The sequence below is a fragment of the Pipra filicauda genome, unplaced genomic scaffold (genome assembly GCF_003945595.2).
Source record: "Pipra filicauda isolate LSUMZ 115617 unplaced genomic scaffold, ASM394559v2 scaffold170_size1570365_pilon, whole genome shotgun sequence".
Classification (NCBI taxonomy): Eukaryota; Metazoa; Chordata; class Aves; order Passeriformes; family Pipridae; genus Pipra; species Pipra filicauda.
In genome coordinates, this window is record NW_024104218.1 from 1,386,689 (window position 1) to 1,405,247 (window position 18,559).

The 18,559-nt window shown below is 44.2% G+C and overlaps 1 protein-coding gene across 2 annotated transcripts in view; it reads left to right on the forward strand.

Annotated features, from left to right (window-relative positions):
- CCDC187 (coiled-coil domain containing 187) overlaps window positions 1-18,559 on the forward strand; it is a 38,708-nt gene that overhangs the window by 13,717 nt on the left and 6,432 nt on the right. For both annotated transcript variants that reach the window (XM_039379589.1, XM_027731710.2), the window contains 13 exons: window positions 3,305-3,492; window positions 9,427-9,521; window positions 9,786-9,896; window positions 10,345-10,448; window positions 10,948-11,081; window positions 11,708-11,853; window positions 11,963-12,150; window positions 13,298-13,385; window positions 14,149-14,325; window positions 14,415-14,590; window positions 16,449-16,624; window positions 17,147-17,259; window positions 17,776-17,944. In XM_039379589.1, the coding sequence (XP_039235523.1) occupies window positions 3,305-3,492; window positions 9,427-9,521; window positions 9,786-9,896; window positions 10,345-10,448; window positions 10,948-11,081; window positions 11,708-11,853; window positions 11,963-12,150; window positions 13,298-13,385; window positions 14,149-14,325; window positions 14,415-14,590; window positions 16,449-16,624; window positions 17,147-17,259; window positions 17,776-17,944 (1,865 nt within the window). The remainder of the gene's footprint in view (window positions 1-3,304; window positions 3,493-9,426; window positions 9,522-9,785; window positions 9,897-10,344; window positions 10,449-10,947; window positions 11,082-11,707; window positions 11,854-11,962; window positions 12,151-13,297; window positions 13,386-14,148; window positions 14,326-14,414; window positions 14,591-16,448; window positions 16,625-17,146; window positions 17,260-17,775; window positions 17,945-18,559) is intronic.

Consider the following 18,559-nt stretch of genomic DNA (forward strand, 5'->3'; position numbering starts at 1 on the left):
GCTCTGCTCCATGGGCACTCTGCTGGAACCAGGCTGATTGTGCCAACCTACCTGCAGCGAGCTCTAGTGGGAAAAAGAGCATGTTGTGGTTTTTTTAAGTGAAGGCGGGATATTAGGCTCAGCATTCTTTTTAAGAAGATTGTTTGCAGCTTTACAGCGCAAAGTAAACACGAGGAAAATGAAAATTGGAGAGATAAGCCCAGACAGCTCAGCTTACCAAAGTTATGAACTGTAATTACTGGAATTACCGGGAGTTAAACCCCTGTTCTTTGTGCACAACTACCACACTCACAAAGGTTGGGCTGATTTCTGCTCTGAGAGATCATTGCAAGGATTATGGAGCTGTTCTGTCACAGGAGATGGCAAATGTATAAAACATGAGCACTGGGCACTCAGAGTGTGCAGTGGAGAGAGTCAGAGCTGTGCCTGCACTGCACCTTGGGGAGCACAGAGCAGCAGTCCTGGGGTCCATCACTCTTGTTGTGCTTCTCTGCAACCCTAATTCACAGCAATGGCAGTAGGGGCAGAACCCCCTGGGCCCCAATGGGAACAACCCCCCAGCTGTAAGGGACAAGCATCAGAGCAAGTGGAAATAAGACAGATTGCACTGATCTCCTGAACAATGCAATTACTGAGAAAGCAAAGCTCCCGTGTGTTCGAGCAGCCGAGGCAAAGAAAGTCTTCAGAGCAAAAAAAAAACCACCAATAAAACCTCTCCAACAATAAATCACAACCCTGTTGCAAGTGCTGCTCCAAAAGATGAGGAGAGCCACTTGCAGATAAAATATTGCTGTATTTAGAGATTAGAAGTGGAAAGTGTTGCTCTGTTGTGAACGACTCCAGACTCATCTCCTTGTGGGCTGAGGGCTCCTCTGATGCAGCAGCGACAGTAAGGGGACAATACAAAGGCAAGACCACCCCATGTCTAACCCTTTCTTAGCTACTGGTAAAGTGGGTAATACAAAGGTTCACAGTAAAAGCCTGGCTTTTGTTCTTGGCTTTTATTTCCATATTATCTACAGTCTAATTTTGCACCTTTCCTGAAGCCTGCACGCTCACGGGAAGGAAAAGAGGATGAGTCCTTTGGCACAAACCAGTGGGCAGCACATGGCAGGGACATGTGAGGCTCCTGTCATCAAGTTATTCCTGAAGCTGATCCATTATCAACTGATTCCTACTGGGGGCACACAGATCAGATCAGACAGAAAGCCATGTGGTGAGGGAGCACCAGTCACCTCAGTCACCTCAGTTCCTCAGTCACCCCGGTCGCCAAAGGAGGTGGCTGAGGAACTTTCCAGGGTCATAATATCTCCTGCTCCAGGAACATTTGCACTGCGAGTCCATGAACTCCATGTGGGGGTAGGGAGTGAAGGGAGCCTGTCTTTTGACTTGCACAGAAAACTTTCCAGGGCTTTGCTCCAGGAGGGGCCAGTGCTGTGTCTGTAAAGCTCATCATCCTTGTGGCTGTAGCTGGGTTAGAAAACGTGATGGTAAAATCAGCTGAATTGGGTATATGCTCTGACTTCTGCTGTTCCTACCACTGATAATAAGTTACAAATTCACAGTTGGCTCCAAGAGTTCATCCAAACAAAGCCACCTGTTAAAACTGACTGTTTGCTGGTCTCATTCACAAACACAAAACATCCAGTGCCACAAACCCGGCGCTCTTGGACACGACCTTCTCCACAGCCACTTTCAACGGAACAGTTTTCTGTTTACATGTGTAATTATAGCTCTGAAAACAGCAACTCCATGCAAGAAATCCCACAGGTGCCTGTTGCCATAAGAAATGTTCCCATTTCATGCACGGCTGCCCTGCAGTCGCAGGGGCGGCTGACGGAGGTTTGCTGCTGATGCAAATGACTCACTGATGGGAATTCTCCAAACTGCCAGGAAACATGTGTGCAATCCCATCCTTACTTGGTTTCACTTGCCTCTGTAAGTGAAAAAAAATCACCACACTTTTGCCATAAATTTAGATTTGAAAGCGCTCTGGGCAGGCTCAGGGCTGAAACAGTTGGATCACAGCTCTGCCTCCTCCTGTGGACCAAATAACACTTTCTCTTTAGCTGGTGCAAACCCAAAGAGCCTCCTCTGGGAATTGTGCTGGTTTGTGCCCATTGCAGAGCTGGCTGTGTCTGGAGGACAAGTGTTGCTGACCACTCCTGTGTGAGGCAAATATTTTCTATAGAATCTGCCTTGACTTCTACTGGTGTCCTTCCCAGGACAGAGGCAGGCTTGGATTTAGACCTTGGCATCATCAGTCTCCTCAAACAGTAGCAGGCATTTCTCAAGAGCCAAAAAACCCCCAGCGACTAAAAAACTGTCAAAACACAAATGCAGAGGCAAAACTCAGTGCATTTGCCCAATGAATATTAGAACTGCTTTTTAAGAAATCCCTGTTTCCTCTTCTCTTTCTCTCTCATCCACCTTTGCTCCCACTTTGTGGAGGATACATCCAAGACGCGTTAGTGGAAGCTGTTCTAATCGTTTTAGCAGTTTCTGGGTCATGAAAAACAAAGAAAAGCTTATTAACGAGAAAAATGAAATAAGATTTCCCTAAGCTGATTGCCCAGAAAAAAAAAAAAAATTCCACATTCATTTTTTCTCTGTAAAATAGAAAACATCTGTCACCATTTCAGTGTCTCGGTGTCCCTGCGTGTGTTTCAGCCCAGGCTTGATCAATAAATGCCCATTTTCACACCTTCTTTCCTAATCCTTTTAGTTAAGCTCAGATAGTTACAGACCAAACAAAGTAAAACCAGTTAGGTGAGGTCTTCGTCTGCAGGACTTGGTGCTGGCATTGTTTTGAAATATTAAAATATATATATCACTAGCAGATCTTAGTTGGGCCACAGCCACGCTCAGCACAAGTCCCAGAAACACTGGAACAGAGCTCAGTACTTTGTGTTGCTAAACAGATTTCTTTGCCAAGGTTCAGATTGTGCAACCAAGTCCCAACAATGGCACAGATTGTACAATGCAACCCTCATAAATTAGGCTTCCAAACTGCAAGGTTGTTGTTTCTATTTGCCACCAGGTTGAAAATACCCAGCTCTTTCAGAGCAGTAATTAGAGCAGGTAAAAATGAGTGTTGATAGCTTTCCTGACGACATCAAGGTACAAAAAAGAAGGTTTTGTACGTTGGCAGGTACGACCTTTCAGGGAGCCTTTTGTTTCCATTTGACAAAATTTAGCAGTTTTGTTAAAATGAAATAACTATTTTTTTTTTTAGTTCAGAATGTTGCTTATGCACGTGCACGATCTCAAAACCTTGGTAATTGTTGTTGTTCCCTTGGCACAGCCCGCAGAGGGGACTCTCGGCGCAGGGGGATCACTGTCGACGTGATTCTCTTCTGAAAGTTCAGAACCGAGAGGAAAAGCCCAACCAGTGTCCTGGAGAGAGCCTGAGGATCCCAAACAGCCTGAGCTTCCAGCCCTGCACTGCTCTGAGCACCGCAGCTGAGACTGATGGCTTTGAGCAGGACTTGGGTAAGGTGGCATCTCCTGGGGGGTCAGAGCACGGTGGTCACTTGGTGCCCTCCCAAGGTGCTTCTTATGCTGTTGCAACGGAATGAATATTCTGTTCTCCTTCATTGCAAGAGAATTCTTGTTAACGGTTCTGGCTTGGGCTGAAAAAACTTCTGAGTTGACGAGGGATTTCAAATAGATAGTTTGTGTTCCACGTATCAAAGACAAAGAATGGATATATGAAAAAATGTCCCCTCGATGTTCATTTTACAGTTTAACAGATAATATGAAATTTTTATTAAAATGGCATAAAATGCAACAGGAATCTTTGCCTTTTCCATGCGGGGCTGTGCTGTCTCTCAGGTGTGAGTTCAGCTGTGTCACTGTGACAGCTCCAGACAGTCCCTGATGGAACAAACCCCTTTGAGCTCAGAGACATTTCCAGCACTTCGCAGCTTCATCCAAAGGTCTCCAGGAGCCTTACAATTAATTCTTCATAATTACCACATCAGAGCAGTGTGGACTATTGCCCTGCCTGTGCAGCAGGAGGCATCAAGGCACAGGCCATGGACAGGGGTTCCAAAGGGTGCAGGGTGAGTGGAGAGATCTGCTGCAGGGAGCTCAGGGCTGGCCAGGGCCAGGGTGCAGGACATCACTGCTTCTGCCCAGAGCAAAGGTTTGCATAGAAACAAGGGAAAGTTTGTGGCTGAAAGGGTTAAATGACAAGCAGTAGCGTGCAGACCAAGAGATCTCTGCCTGCTTCCACCAAACAGGAGCAGATGGTGCATTGTTTTAAGGGCTTTTCCGAGACAAAAGGACAAGATCAGATAACCTTTCCTCAAAGAGGGTACTTACAAAAAGCCTTTGCTCTTATTAAGGATTCTTCATTGTTTTCCCCCCGCAACATTTTATACGTAATATTGGATTTTGAGGTGGTGGAGAAGCCAGCATTGTTTACTATGCTTCTCCCTACCCCTCAGGGACTAGGAGGGCATCCTCCGGGGTTGGACAGCAAGTCTGTTGTCTGAAGTGTTTACCATAAGCGAAAGACAATGTATTTATTTACTACTGATAAGTAAGGGCCCGATCTGGCATAAATATCCTGCCATCCACCATTCACCACAGGAACAATAGGATCTGCTTCCTCGTGTCTGTGCCAGGAGAAACCTCCACCTTCCCTGAGCATTTGCAGGAGCTGCCAGCCCTGGAGCCCAAGGCTGGGCTGTAAAGCAGCACCTCCACCACGGCCACGCTGCTGCAGATGAGGCACAGAACTGTCACGCCGGGACAATGTGCCTTTGAAATATGGGTCACAAGTGGGGCTGTTCACCACCCTCAGCAGGAACGGGGCATTCAGACACGAGGCCGCATTGTCTGCTCTGAGGCATCACCCCAGCAGTTGGTTCTGGGCTTTCACAGAGCACAGAAGTCACCCTGCACGTGCAGCATAATGAGGTGTAATTATACAACTGCTGCCAAACAAACATATTTACCTTTGAAGGGGTACTTGCATCACCTAATCTGCACCTGCTATGCCAAAGGCGTGAAAAATGTTCTGTAGTAAAAATACTTGGCAAAATTACAAATTTCATTTTCAGACTTCATCAAGCAGAGTATGAGAAGCAGATATTCACAAAATATTCGTGACTCTTTGCTACCTGCAGTAAGACTAGCCTTGTCCTGAACTGTTGAATTTTCTTTTTAAACACAGCCAGTGTAAGATCCAGAATTGCAAATCCTATAAGCACGTGCTGTGGTGAACAAAAATAGTCTCCACAGATACTGAAAAGTATTTCACATAGTTCTTATTTCTAATCAGTTTAGGCACAACTCTTGGTATAACCAAGTGAGCTGATAAGGAAGTGGTTTACATATTACACCACTATATAAAATCTTTCCATTATTCCTACCAGAACACCAGGTCTTTTCCATAGGGAGCTGAGGAGATGAGCTACACTCTCCTTGATACTTCAGCACATTCCCTGAATAGAGCTCACAGTACCCAATTTTCCGTATTGTTATTAAATAAGAGAACTGGATGATTTAAAATAAACCCAATATTTTGCCTGTGCCCCTTCCTAGAGCCTTGTGATTGGCCTATGAGCCAGACTGGACTAAATGAGCCAGAAAACTCATTTCATCAGACCAGATATTTTTCTTTCTTTCTGTTAATATTGGAGAGATAACAAAGTTTAAGCCGAAATTAACTGTCAAAAAAGTATTTTCTAAATGTTGAAGCTTAAGCCTGGCTACTGCTTTAAAGTAATTTGCATTAGGATGGAATGTTTCCATTACTCTTAAAATGCAGACTTTTAACCAGAATTACAAGGAAAATATATTCGATGTAACATCTTTCCCCTAAACTGCTGATTGACATATTTTCTCATGTCACTAGAGGGAGCTGCCTTCTTGCTTCTAGCAGAGGGAGAACTGATTAAATTGGTGGGATCAGCACAGAAGTGTATCAGCGTGGTTTCAGCTAATTGTGCTCTGATTGATAGCACTGAGCTAAGGCAGCTCTTCCTGTTCCCTTCCAAAGCCTACCCTGTGCTTTGTGTTTTCCAAAGCTTCAGTGAGCTCCATCCTCAGCCTGCAAACACCTCTGAAGTGTCTGCAGTGACGGGGTCGTGACTTGAGGGAATTTGGTATAACTGATGAGGAACAGAAGGACCATTCCATGGAAATTCGGGCTGGTGGTTGGGTCCAGGTTCAGGCCCAGCTCTCTCCTGATCTCCTGCAGCAGGAGCTGCCCTGCTGCTCTGCGGGAGGGGCAGCAGCAGGGTGAGGTGCTGCCATGTGCTGCAACATCTGGCTGGGAGCTGAACTCAGGCCAACCCTCCACACCAGAGGATTTAGACACAAACACAGACTATGTGGAGGGCAGGAGCAGCACAGAACACATTAATCCCCTTGTTTAGTAAGCAGCTACTCTTCAGTGACAAGTGGAATACCAGACGTATTTATAAAGGAGAGAAGAACCTGATTCAGCAGCCCTGGAAAGGCACATTCTCCCGGGTACTCCAGGGTGCAGATCAGCACATCGATTTTCCTGAGTGAACAAGCACACCCTTCAAGTGGAGAGTCTCTTGCTCAGGGGCTGCTCTTGGCTCACAGATCCTGCTGAAGGAGGGCCAAAGAGCCCGTGCTGGTATCTCAGCAGTGATCAGGAGTTACCAGCCCTCTTTTCTGCACCTCCATTTACCTGTCATCACTCCAGCTCTGTTCCTGCACATTAACAGAGAGCTGGAATGCCAGGTGGTGTTTCACTCACCTCCCTAATCTGAGCAACACCTTGAAATAATAAAGCAATTGAGCCAACACAGTAATTTTGGAGAGGGAAAGGCTTACCCAAAAGGGGGCAAACGGGTCAATTCTTTCTGGACCTGTTGCTCTGCTCCACAGCAGCATTTCAGGACACTTTGCACCCCGTATTCCTACACATCCAGGGAATTAGGCAGTCAAAGTTGTGCTTATGCTAAAGTTGCAAGTCTGTATTTTTGTAATGGCTGGGTTGGTCTGATTGCTGACATGGGCAGAAAGAGGAAAAGCTGTCCTTGAGTAAAGCAGCAGTAAAATGCTTCTGCCTTGCTTCAAGTGATTAGAAAAATGAGACTTTTAGCCTGGCTTTTTTAATTATATGTCAGGGAGATTCTACAGGGCTTTACTGAGATTCTGCAGGTGCAGCGGAAAGTGATTTAATAAATAGCATTTTTTTCCCAAGGCTGAGTGTGTGCACATTGGAGCTATCTGGGGAGGCAGTAAAATGCCATTCATCATCACAGAAAAGGATGGGAAGTTTAGCCAGATGGCATTTTCTTTAATGCAGGATGTTACAACACAAGAAATGCATCCGGAAATAGCCACAATTAGGAAAATTATGCTCAAAAGCAGTGAAAACAGATCAAACTTTTTAATCACTTCGAGATCAATACCACTGGTCAGGCTTTGAGCAGAACAACAGTAGCATTGTTCAGTTTGAGGCACAAATTAGAAATATTTGCCAGGTTTTTAACTATATCCCAATAGATGATCATACTTTCAAGAGGCCCAGATATTAGTATTAAAAGCTACTCAGACAACTTAGCATCAACAAATTTAGCTTGCAATTTTTTTTGTAATAAAATGATCTTATTTGTTAGTATTGAAGGAGCTTTTGAAAGTGGTGTCTGTTTACCTGCTGAAGAACTGTTCACTTTTCTTTTTTTCCTATTGCATTGCTTCAAAATTTCCCTGTAGAAACAACAGCTCTTTCACCCACTCAGTTTTCCTAAATATGCCATTTCACAAAATCATCTCTAGCAACTACCAGCATTAAAGAATCAGTCCTCAGAATTAGAAAGATTGGCTAAAACCAAAAATACTTTTAAAGGGGTGAACTCTTCCTTTGGCATGTGATTTCTAGGTAATTTGATGTGATTTTGCCTTTTCCAACCACCCTCTAAACCCAGGAAATGCCCATTACTAAAATAAGAGATTTTTTATCCAGTCCCTCGATTCTGAAAAGGAGGGGGTTAAGAAAAACCTCCCATAGTAAGTGGTAAGTGAAATGTGCAGTCAGGCTGTTTATAAAAACAGAGCAGCAGCCTAATAGAAAATCTGCATCGGGCTGGAAGATTTAATATTTTATTTCACTCACACCCACGTAAACACAAACCTCATCCTGGCATGCAAACAAGGCCACATCTCTGCTCCTCCTGTGTTAAAGATCCTTCAGTATTTAAAGCAAAAACAAACCCTGCATGTTGTGGGCTTATCCTGCAGTGTGGGGCAATTTGGATTCAGATGATCTGGAGAGAGACACAGATTTTATCTCAAGTTTCCAAGTCAAACCTATTTCTATTTATGACCCTCACTTCAATTCATTTATGACTCTGGTTGCTGTGACAGTGGCACAGCACAGAGTAAACACCAGACCTGTTTGCATAAGCTGAGCAATTCATCTGAGGAGCTCAAAGCAGCCAAGAACATATCTCTGGTAAACATTACATCACCTGCAGTGTCCAAGACAGGCAGGGGAGTTACAATAAGGAAGGAGCAGGGAAATAGGTGCCCGTGGAACAAGAAAGAAAGCATCTCCACTTAAAAATGACAGCTTTTTTCCAGGGGTTTTTGTCCCCCTGTGGCAATAGAGGAATCAGCCCTGTGCACCCCTGTACACATGGAGGGGACACGAGGGATGCAGCTCAAGTTCCTGAAGAAACGACCTGTTGGGAAGCTTTTCTTTTGTACCTGGTGGATCTGATCCTGTTGGTGCAGCAAAGGAGCAGTGGGACCAAGAGTGACAATAACCCACACTCTGGAATTCAGGCTTAGAACAGGAGTTGTTCCCCAGTCCTCTTTCCTGGCATAGACCCTCAAGTTCTACCTCTTCCCAATACTTGCAGGACTTCATGCTCACAGATTTTTTGACAGGATGTAGGTAGTGACATTTTCCTTCTACAGTTATGGCAGAAGAAGCAAATGTATGCAAAGAAGTTATTTTGGGAATAAAGGCAGATGTCAGATTTGGGACGCTCCCAAAAATAGGCCCAGGGAGGATTCAAAAGGAAAATGCAGTAGGAGCAATGTACAAATTCCCCTTGTGATGATCCCTTGATTATGTACTTTTGGGAAGTACAGTCAGGTAATGCAGCAGAGAAGGCTGAGAAACAGATGCCCTGGAACTCTGTTGGAAATACCTTGGTACTGTCAGATTATTTCCAAGGTGTACTGGCCTCAGTGGTGAGCCAGCAAGTCAGCCCTGCTGGGAAAACACTTTGTAAATGCTGAAATCCCAAAGGATTTTGACAGTGTAGAAACACACTTTCAGGGCAGCAACTGGAATCTGAAGGAATCTGGTTCCACTGTCTGCCTCTGATTAATTCTGATATTTCTCCAGCTGGCAGCCATTAAATGAAGAACAGGTTCTTTTAATTAAATGGTGACTGTTACCATCTATTTCCTGAACTTCTGCAGGTGGAGACTGTAGCTACACAGAGCTGGAACACAAACACAGGAGCCACCTGGACATTTTGAGGCAAACCTCCCTACTGCTGGCTCACAAACTAAAGGTCGGTGAAGGTGCTGCTGTCCCTGGATTCAGGTGTGCTTACGTGATAATCAGCTGATCTGCAGCACGTTTATAAACCCCCAGGGAGCTATAAAAACAGCTTTATTTGCTGTAGTTTTGGTGGGTAAGAACAGGTTGCTGTGCTGCAACCAAAGCAGTGTTTCCTGCCCTTCTCTTGGAGTTGGCTGCCCTTTGCTCCCTAGCTCTGAGGTGCTGTGTCACCTGGTTAAAAACCTCGTTTATGGTGTGTCATTTCCTAACACAGATCCATCAGCTCCAGCAGAAACAGCAGCTTATGGTGCTGAGGGAGAAAGCAAAGCAAGAGGTTCAGGAAAGCCAGAGGTTTTTGAGTGACTTGCTGCAGCACAGCTCCGAGGTAAGTTATCATTTCATATCCTGGGTTAACACCTCTAGGTTCAGCAAAGTGTTCCTCCAATCCCCACTGGGTTTTATTCTCACTTAGAGTCCCTTAATCAAAAGAGGTTTTTTAACTCATAAAAGCTGTAGATCAGGGTAACTTTTTGGAAGTGCCCAGGTCTCTCAGGTAACAGAGTCCCTTAGACTGTCACTTGGAGTGTTGATCTGAGACCACTGAGGTGCTGCAGCTTTTGGTGTCTATGGCTGGTTTTGTTGTAAAATCAAGAGAAGGTTTTAAGTCCTCAAGAAACAATCACAGTGATACTTGCTCAGGCATGAGAGACTAGTGAGATGCTAATATTAACCAAAAAGTATCCTTGCTTTCCCAAGAGGATGAGGGAAGAAGGCTTAGAAGTTCTGCCTTTCAAATAGATCTGGAGGTCTATGGATAATTTCTGTGTGTGCAGGAGTGCAGGAGCTCCAGAGGCAGTGATCCTTCTGTGCCAGAGTTGTACCACACGGAGCAAACACGGAGAGGACCCCAGTTGGAAGGTGACCACGCTGCTGGCAGGTACAGGAGGCAGGATGCAGTGAGGCACCCTGATGATTTGGCCTGTGGTTTGACTATGTGAACAATTTAGGGCACTAAAGCAATTGCAATACAGTCTTTTTACTCTGATTTATGCCCAAACTGTAATATTAACACCTTCCAATCTTGGGGGAGATGCTGCATTTTTAAAAGGTAGAAGGCCCTTTGAAACTTGTGGGACAATATAATTTTCCTCGTTTTGCATTACCCTCATATACCCTGGTGGGAATGAGGATATTGTATGTGCACATTTTTATGTTCATTTAAAATGGCGTAAAGACCTGAGAATTGCTTCTAGGGTCTTATGCAATTACCAGAAAGGTTCTTTTGCACAGGTAAAACTTTCACATCACATAAAAATGAGCAGCATTCTGGTTTGAAAAAGATTCAGCTGCCTCAGAGGCTTAGCTACAAAAGGTAGGAATTGAAATAGTATCTCTGACTGCAATAAGGAAATATTTCCATTCTTTCTTACCTTCAGTAATCAAGAGATGTGTTCACTGAAACAACCTACATTGAAGATAGAAAGAGATCACACTCCAGTGGATCCCAAAATAGCGGAAGAGAGAAAACCTCTGGGAGGAAGAGGTTCACATTGCTCAGTGCTGCAAGAAGGTGAATGCTAAGTTGAAGGATTTGGTGGTATAGGGAAAACAACACTTCTTAACACAGCATTAGAAACAGTGAAACATCCAGGGGCTGGGACATGTAATCACAGGATGGCTCGGGTTGGAAGGGACTTTAAAGATCATCTCATCCCAATCCTTGCCATGGGCAGGGACACCTTTCCCTAGACCAGGCTGATGAAAGCCCCATCCAGCCTGTCCTGGAACAAAATTTGGTAACTGACTTTGAAAATTTTGATGTAAATACTTACATTCATTGTCCATATCTAAACCACAGCGATCTCCCTTTGTACGCTGGACCTCTCTACGGAAAATTATCTTGGGAGCTGGGAGTTATTTACCCTATTGATGGGCCCCTTTTTCCTTTTTACCTGTTTACCATGATTGCACTTAAAAGAAAGTTTAGTTCATACCTTGCTCCTGTGAGTGAACAGCCATGGGGTGACTCCTCCGGCTCTGAGGGCAGTGCATGGGCCTGGCTTCCAAGTCTTTGCGAAGGTGCCTTGAATTCAGGAATGGACGTTAACTTGTACTGTGGGAGTTGGTTTTTTCGGTCTCTCTTTTTCCTTCTGTTACAGGTATTTTATTTATAGTGATGTTAATTCCTTTCCTTAGGATCCCTGGCAGCAGATCACAGGGAGCCACTGCACAACCATCAAACTGCGAATCTGTTATCACCTCTGGTGGCTCTGCCCCGTGGGGAGACCTGTGCAGGGGACAACTCTGGAGAGAGCACTGACCAGGCCAGCTGTGACAGCCAGGTAGCTCCAGCTCTGGGAACAGTCTGAGGGGTGTTTTTCTCTGAGTTTGGGGTGTTTTTTGGCTTTTAGTCCCTCTATCAGTGACTCTGACGCTCTGCTCTGTCCCCAGTGCAGTGCAGCCATCCCGCTCTATGGAGGCTCCAGCACGTTCTGCCGCCTCAGCCTGGCCCTGGCACAGCAGTGCCTGAGGGGAGAGGAGCTGCGGGCTCGACACCAGGCCACCCTCCTCCAGCTCCGCAAAAAGGCTCTGAGGGAGAAGGCCAGGGCTGAGCTGGCCTGGCTGGGCCACCAGAGACGGTGAGGGGGCACAATGGGCAGGACACCAAACCTGCCACGGCGGGGACAGGGCCCTCAGCGCCAGAGACCTGCCAGGCCAGGGCTGCTTTTCTTCTTTTTCTTCCTTTCGGGGAAAGAGAACAAATATAAAAACCCTTCTCTCAGAAAGCGAGTGTAGGTATAGCAGGAGAAGAGGAGAGGAGAGGAGTCTGCGTGGTTTTAGTCTCTCCGGAGCAGAGCTGAGCTTCCAACTGCAGCCTCCTTTGGGGTGGTGTGAGGCGCCAACTGGGCTGAGGAGCCCTCAGGGACGGTGAGGGGCGTCCCTCAGCACTGACTGGGAGGAAGAGCCCTTGAGGACGGTGAGGGGTGTCCCTCAGTGCCGACTGAGATGAGGAACCCTCAGGGACAGTGAGGGGTGTCCCTCAGCACTGACTGGGATGAGGAGCCCTCAGGGATGGTGAGGGGTGTCCCTCAGCACTGGGAGGAAGAGCCCTTGAGGATGGTGAGGGGTGTCCCTCAGCACTGACTGGGATGAGGAGCCCTCAGGGACGGTGAGGGATGTCCCTCAGTGCCGACTGAGATGAGGAACCCTCAGGGACGGTGAGGGATGTCCCTCAGCGCTGACTGGGATGAGGAGCCCTCAGGGACGGTGAGGGATGTCCCTCAGTGCCGACTGAGATGAGGAGCCCTCAGGGATGGTGAGGGGTGTCCCTCAGTGCCAACTGAGATGAGGAGCCCTCAGGGGCGGTGAGGGATGTCCCTCAGCGCTGACTGGGATGAGGAGCCCTCAGGGATGAGGGGGGATGTGCTGCCAAAGCTAAGATGCCCTCAGGGACAATGAGGGGTTTCCTGCAGTGCTGACTGAGCTGATGGACCCTCAGGGATGGTGAGGGGTGCAGTGTGAGCACCTCCAGTGCACCGTGTCCCTCACCAGTGCTGTGCATTGAGTACTCAGGGGACTCCATCTGCCTTGGGACAGGTCCAGGCACCACAGCCCCAAGGTTGGGAGATGTCCTCTCAACCTTGAAGAACTTTCTGCAGAGCCCTCCATAGCTACTGCTGGTTTGAGAGGAGCTTTTCTCCCATCCCTGGTGTTGTTTTCTGAAGTGCAGTAAATTCAAGGCATTTAATTATCTGATTGTGATTCTCATCCTTCTCTGATCTCCAGTGTTCTAGAAAACCTGCAGGATAGTCATGGAGCCTCTGCCATGGCAGCAAAGCAGCATAAAATCCTCATGGAGCTGAAACAGGAGCAGGTAATGCTGCAGTGAGAGGACCTGGGCTCCATCTCATAACTAGTGGGAAGATGCAGCACAGGGAATTGATGGAGCAAGTGGGGTTTGCTTTTAAAAAAAAAAAAGTCACTTTGTATGTGTTATTCTGCTTGTTTCCTACATTCAGGGAGGTGTTTTTTGTGCCAAAGTCAGCAGTCTGTAAATCTTGGATAAAAGAAAACATCTTTTTATATCTTGTTTTCTGCTACTTCACTGTTATTGTGGATTTTTCTATTTATGCTATAACAAACAGGTCATGTAATATATGTTTTCACTGATTTATGCAGATTTATGCTTCTGATGTTGAAATACATTAAATTAATCTGACAGCTAATTTTATAGTCTCAGTTATTCTGCTGTGTGGGGTTTATAATTACACTTAGTAGTCAGAAAGTGTGTCCTGCTCCTTATGTAGTACAAACCTGTCCTTCCCTTAAAGGGATTCCTTTCCTAATGCAAACCACAAGCATCCTGTAGTTTTGAATGATCTGAAGATAATTAATTTTTAAAGGTGTCACCTCTTGACACACCATTGAAATATCCCCTTATCTGTCATTGGTTTTCACAGGTAAACCCCTCCTTAAGCCCCCAGTGAAAAATAAAACTGCAAAATTTTTTACAAAAAAGGAGCCAAACCTGCATATTGAATTTTCAGGATGTTTTATGAGTAGTATGTTAAGAAACTTTATAACTTTTTAAGTAGGTCTTGTGCTCTTATGCTCCTTTCCTTTTCTGCTTTGCGTAGGCAGAAATCCAGCACCTGCAAAACATCTACAGGGCAGCCCATCAAGAAAGAAAGCTTTTGTTAAAACAGCAAAGAGAAATCTTAATGATGCAGCATTCAACAGCACAACTCCAGGAAAAGCTGCACAATTTGTCTGGGAAGCAAGAGGTTGTGAAGTCACAGTCACTGGATGTCCCGGTGGGTTTTGGGTGGATAAGAGCTGAAACCAGAGCTGATCCTACAGCTGAGGAGCACAGGTAAAACCTTCTGTGATCTTTTCCTTTTAGGTTGTGAGGAACCCAGCAACTGAAGAAGCAATAAAACTGAAGAAAATGAAGCTTATTTCTGGCCCAAAGTCCTACTCCTCTTCAGCAGAGTCTGCAGCCCCTCCAGAAAGGCCTGAGCTGCCAGGGAGTAAAGAGAGTTGTCTCCAGCTAAAGCATAAAGAGAAGAAACACGAGGGGTAAGTAAAACCCTTTCTCAGTGATAGCTGAAGATAAGAACCAATCCAGTGGAGCAGATTGAGACAGTTATGTCCTAGATAATCGTGTGAGCTTCAAATACCCCAAAGAGGGGAGTTTTATAGTGATAAGTTTTGAAAACCTTTATGATCAAGCAGCTGATGCATAAAGATCACTGCTTATCACTCTGACCGACCTGGTGTCCCAAATGGTGAGTTCCTCAGGGCACTTTTAATGATGCCACACAGCTACTAATGATAGTTCCCATTTTCATTGTGGCTTTTAACAGCAAACTCAACCCTCTTTGCAACTATATATTAATTAGACTTCAAAATACCCACACGGAATGAGTAGAAATGTATTGATTTAACTGGTGAAATTCTCTCCTTTGTCATCCTCCCTGTGTATCACTTAACCCCTCAGAGCAGGCTTGTGTTTCACTGAGGATTTAACCACAGAAGGATTTTGTAATACTCAGGGCTAAATTTCATGCTTAAACTGAAGCATGGAAGTGTCATGTAAAATGCCCACAGTGAGAAGTAATTCAGGAGTTTAGTCAGAGAAATCATCAGCCTCCTGTTTCCCAGGAGTTGTATCCCCAGCATCCCTGTCTGCTTCTGCCTGGGCTGGAGGGGTGAGAACCCAACAGCATCCACACAGCTCAGAACTAAATCTAGTTTGCTTCAGGAAGAAAATGTTAAAGAAAAATACATATCTATATGAATTAAAACCCCTTTTCATTCAGTGTACCCAGAGCTTTAGCAGAATGGTGAGTCAGGTTTGTGCATTTACTGAAGTCCCCACAGGGAAAGGCTTTCAAATAAATCCCTGCATGGAGCTGATCTATAATTCATGGTCTTATTGATTACAAGTCAGAGGAATCTTTAAAAGGTTTCTTGGCTGTTCTTTCACTTCTTATTACTGACAGGCCTGCTCATAGGAGAACAGTGAATATTGGTGTCACTCTAGAGCAGCCAGGGCCTGCTGGAACTCAAATGCACCCAAATTTGGGCTGATTGTCAACAGATCTCTGTCCTGTGCTTTTTGTTTTTGTTTTTTGTTTGTTTGTTTTTTTTTTCTTTTTTTGTGGTTTTTTTGTGGGATTTGGGGGTTTTTTTGGGGGTTTTTTTTGCTTTGTTTTTTTTTTTTTTTTGGTAGTTTTTTTTTTGTGGTTTTTTTTTTTTTGGTAGTTTTTTTTTGTAGTTTTTTTTTGGTAGTTTTTTTTTTGGTAGTTTTTTTTTTTTGGTAGTTTTTTTTTGGTAGTTTTTTTTTTTGGTCGTTTTTTTTTGTAGGTTTTTTTTTTTTGGTGTTTTTTTTTTTGGTAGGTTTTTTTTTTGGTAGGTTTTTTTTTTGGTAGGTTTTTTTGTTTTTCTGGACAGAATAACTTACTCAGTTGTTAATTATAGAACTAAGGGAAAAGCCTGTGAGTGTGAGTCATGTTGCCTTGTCCTTTTGCAGTAAGGAGACTGTTTAGAAAGTTGAAAGTCAACATCAAAATCAGTATCTGATGTCCCAAATGTCCTTAAAGCTATATTTGAAGTAGAAAATTTAATGAGAATTGTCAAAATCTCATTGAGTTCTAATGTTTGGGGTTTTTTTCAGTCTCCTCCTGTTCCTGTCTAGGAAGGTTTGAAATCTGACTGTCCAAAATACAATATCAAGTGAGAGGGAGGGGATTGGAGAAATAAATACACTATTCAGAGTGTTTCTGGCTGGTTTAGAAACACTCCAGAGATACTATCAAGCACTATCAGAAGCATTTAATTTGTACCTTTATTGACTTCATATGGATTTGTCATGACTAACTTGGAAACACAAACCCCACTCCCAATCATTAATCCTTTGTCCAACTGTTTACAGCTTCTCTGCTGAGAACAAGGGGACACTGGGACAACACCAGGAACAGGCAGAGGAGTCTCCAGGTTTGGAGCAGTCCCTTAGTGTGAAAATGTCTGGAATGGTGGCCAAGAGAGTGTGTGGTGCTGCTGGTGAAACCACAGGCTCCCTCTTTAACCATAAAGACTGCAAAAACACAGGTACCCATTACAGAATTCTGCAGCAAACCATGTCTGTGACTACTTACTCATTTTAGGGCAAAAGTTGAAGTCTCAGCTGCTCTTTGGAGCTCTCTTTCAGAAGGGGACTTGGAGCTAATTAGCCCCTGAGAGAGAACTTGGGATGTTGAGATGTTCCTTGGTTGCCTGCAGTGTGAGTTTTGGTGCCAGGATCTGCTTGGGATTAGCAAGAATGAGTAGGAAAGGTGTAAGTTACTTTGTTGAGGCAGCAGCTGTGCATAGATGAAGAAAGAAAGGGTAGAAATTATTGGAATTTGGCTTTCCAGTTGCTGCCATGAAACTGGATGATACTTAAGGTGATGACTGATAAAGTCACTGGTCCTTTCAGCTGCTGGTGGTGTGACTAGGAATGTGTAGGGCAATGGTTACTCAAATTATAAATGACTTTTGAAATAAGACTGAGCTAAACAAAAAGCCAAAGTAAAGTTATTGATATGAAAAACTAGCACTTGAAACATGGTAATTTAATGTTGTACCTTTCAGAACTTATTTCTCAGGGTAAGGTTTTATTACCTCTGGAACATGTAAATTCAGCTAAAATGGACAAACCCATATCTACCCCAATTATGAGGGAAGGCAGGAAGTGTGCACTTCAGGTAAGGATGCCTCTGGAATTCCATTAATGCCTAAAGAAACGGTGCCCTGGGTTATATTTGCCTTAAGGCTGGACCAGCCCAAGGCTCATTTGGCAGTTATGACATTAAGTAAAAATCAGTCTGATGTGTTGGTTACATTCACTTCAACTAAACACTAAATTTTGACCTGGGCTGGTTCACCAGTTTTCCCACCTCTTCCATGTTCTCTGTGCTCTTAAGTGATGACAATGGGTTTAATTCATCTCCTGTGGGTAAGTGCTGTGCTGCTCCAGGGGAAACTAAACCTGTTCCTAGAGCACTAAACTACTTCCTACAGCATCTGCAGAGACCAGTCCCTTCCCTATTTCCTACCTCACTGATACAGCCCCAACATGGATATATGTGCTCAGGAGTCCATATGTCCTTATATATCTTAGGGGAAACATGTAAATTTAATCTGATCTCAACTATTCTTTCTGCCAGCAAAGATATTTCCCTTAAGATATTAACTGTGTCTCTTAAATATCTATATTCTAGGAGCCTGTGCTGGAGGAAAAGGCACTTCTTTCAAACCCAAAGGTGGATCCTGAAGGCAATGAAGATATTAGTCCATGTGGCAGCAAGTTCACAGTGAAAAGCTTGGGGATGCTTTCTACCTGGTGTAACTTATGCATGGTTCAGGCAGAGAATACTCCTGAAGGAACAGGTAAATCGTATTTAATGCTATTATGTCCAATCTGTTTCAACCACTTCACTCAAACTTTAATCCAGACAGAAAGAGAGACAGTCTTCTCACTTATTACCAAAGTGTCTTGCTCACTATTTCCAATATATAAATCAGGCAAGATGGGGGGATGTCTCCAAGGTTTATTAGGAGATATGATTACACTGCTTCCTCAGAACAAAATCATAACTTTTTCTGATTGTATCATTAACAATTTAGCCTCTTTTGAGGCATTTTTTCCAGTAATTTAAGGCTGTTCTTTTTAAAAGAACATAGATCAGTTGAAGATAGACTTTGACAGGACACACTGGAGTTATTTTTATTTCCTGGTTTTATCCTCAGTTCATATTTCTTACTCCTCAGAAGGACATATAAAAAATAAAACTGTCTGTTTATATATGAGTCAGTTATATCATTTACATAGTTCTGGGTATGCATAATCTCTGTATTATAAATATTTACATATTGTGGCAATAGTTTGTATTTGTGTCATTTTTCTAATGAACCATCTTCCTGCATTTAATCCTGGATACCATAGTGAGGGAGACTATAGACTTGTGTATCCTAAGTGATCTATCAGCAACCTCTTCTAGAAAA